The sequence below is a fragment of the Seriola dumerili genome, unplaced genomic scaffold (genome assembly GCF_002260705.1).
Source record: "Seriola dumerili isolate Sdu_G_001 unplaced genomic scaffold, Sdu_1.0 BDQW01015289.1, whole genome shotgun sequence".
NCBI classification, from domain to species: domain Eukaryota; kingdom Metazoa; phylum Chordata; class Actinopteri; order Carangiformes; family Carangidae; genus Seriola; species Seriola dumerili.
Window position 1 is genome coordinate 1 of NW_019189544.1, and position 659 is coordinate 659.

Sequence of the window (659 nt, forward strand, 5' to 3'; positions counted from 1 at the left end):
CCCCCGAAAATCCACGTCCGGTGTTGTTGATTATATTTTATTATAACTGAGGCCTGTGTTGGTGCCAGCACATATTTTGCATCTGAATACCTGATGTGGGTTCCAGTCGCTGTCAAAGATGATGACAGTGTCAGCTGACTGCAGGTTGAGGCCCAGGCCTCCTGCCCTGGTACTGAGCAGGAACACAAAGTACTCTGAGGCTGGATCATTGAATGTCTTCAGCAGCATGCCACGGTCCTCTGCCTTGGTGGTTCCTATGAGAGGGGAAAAGATTAGAGAAAAAAACAACAACATGGGAGTTTCTATTTATGTTGTGAAATTGTGCAGAAAACCGCTGGTGAATTTTTAGGAGAGTAGCGATGACAGATAGCTAAAATATCAGCCTTGGTCAGAGGTGTCTCACCATCCAGACGTAAGTACTTGAAGTTGCGGTACGCGAAGTAGTCCTCCATGATAGTCATGAGTGAGGTCATTTGACAGAAGAGCAGCACTTTGTGGTTGGTGGCCCTCAGCTTGGGCAGGATACGATCCAGCAGCTCAAACTTCCCAGAGGAGCGGTACAGGTCAGGGCTGGAGAGGCAGAGCCAGAATATGAGCAAGACTGAGCCAGTATGCAACGTATCCTCACACCTACACCACACACACACACACACACACAC

The 659-nt window shown here is 48.6% G+C and overlaps 1 protein-coding gene across 1 annotated transcript; it reads right to left on the reverse strand.

Annotated features, from left to right (window-relative positions):
* Positions 1 to 90: 90 nt before the first annotated feature.
* On the reverse strand, positions 91 to 570 carry LOC111240157 (transcription activator BRG1-like; the record flags this gene model as incomplete). Its single annotated transcript, XM_022770140.1, has 2 exons — positions 91 to 254; positions 404 to 570. Coding segments are annotated over 2 exons (331 nt in total), but the record flags the coding sequence as incomplete, so codon positions are not given.
* Between the last annotated feature and the right edge of the window lie 89 nt (positions 571 to 659).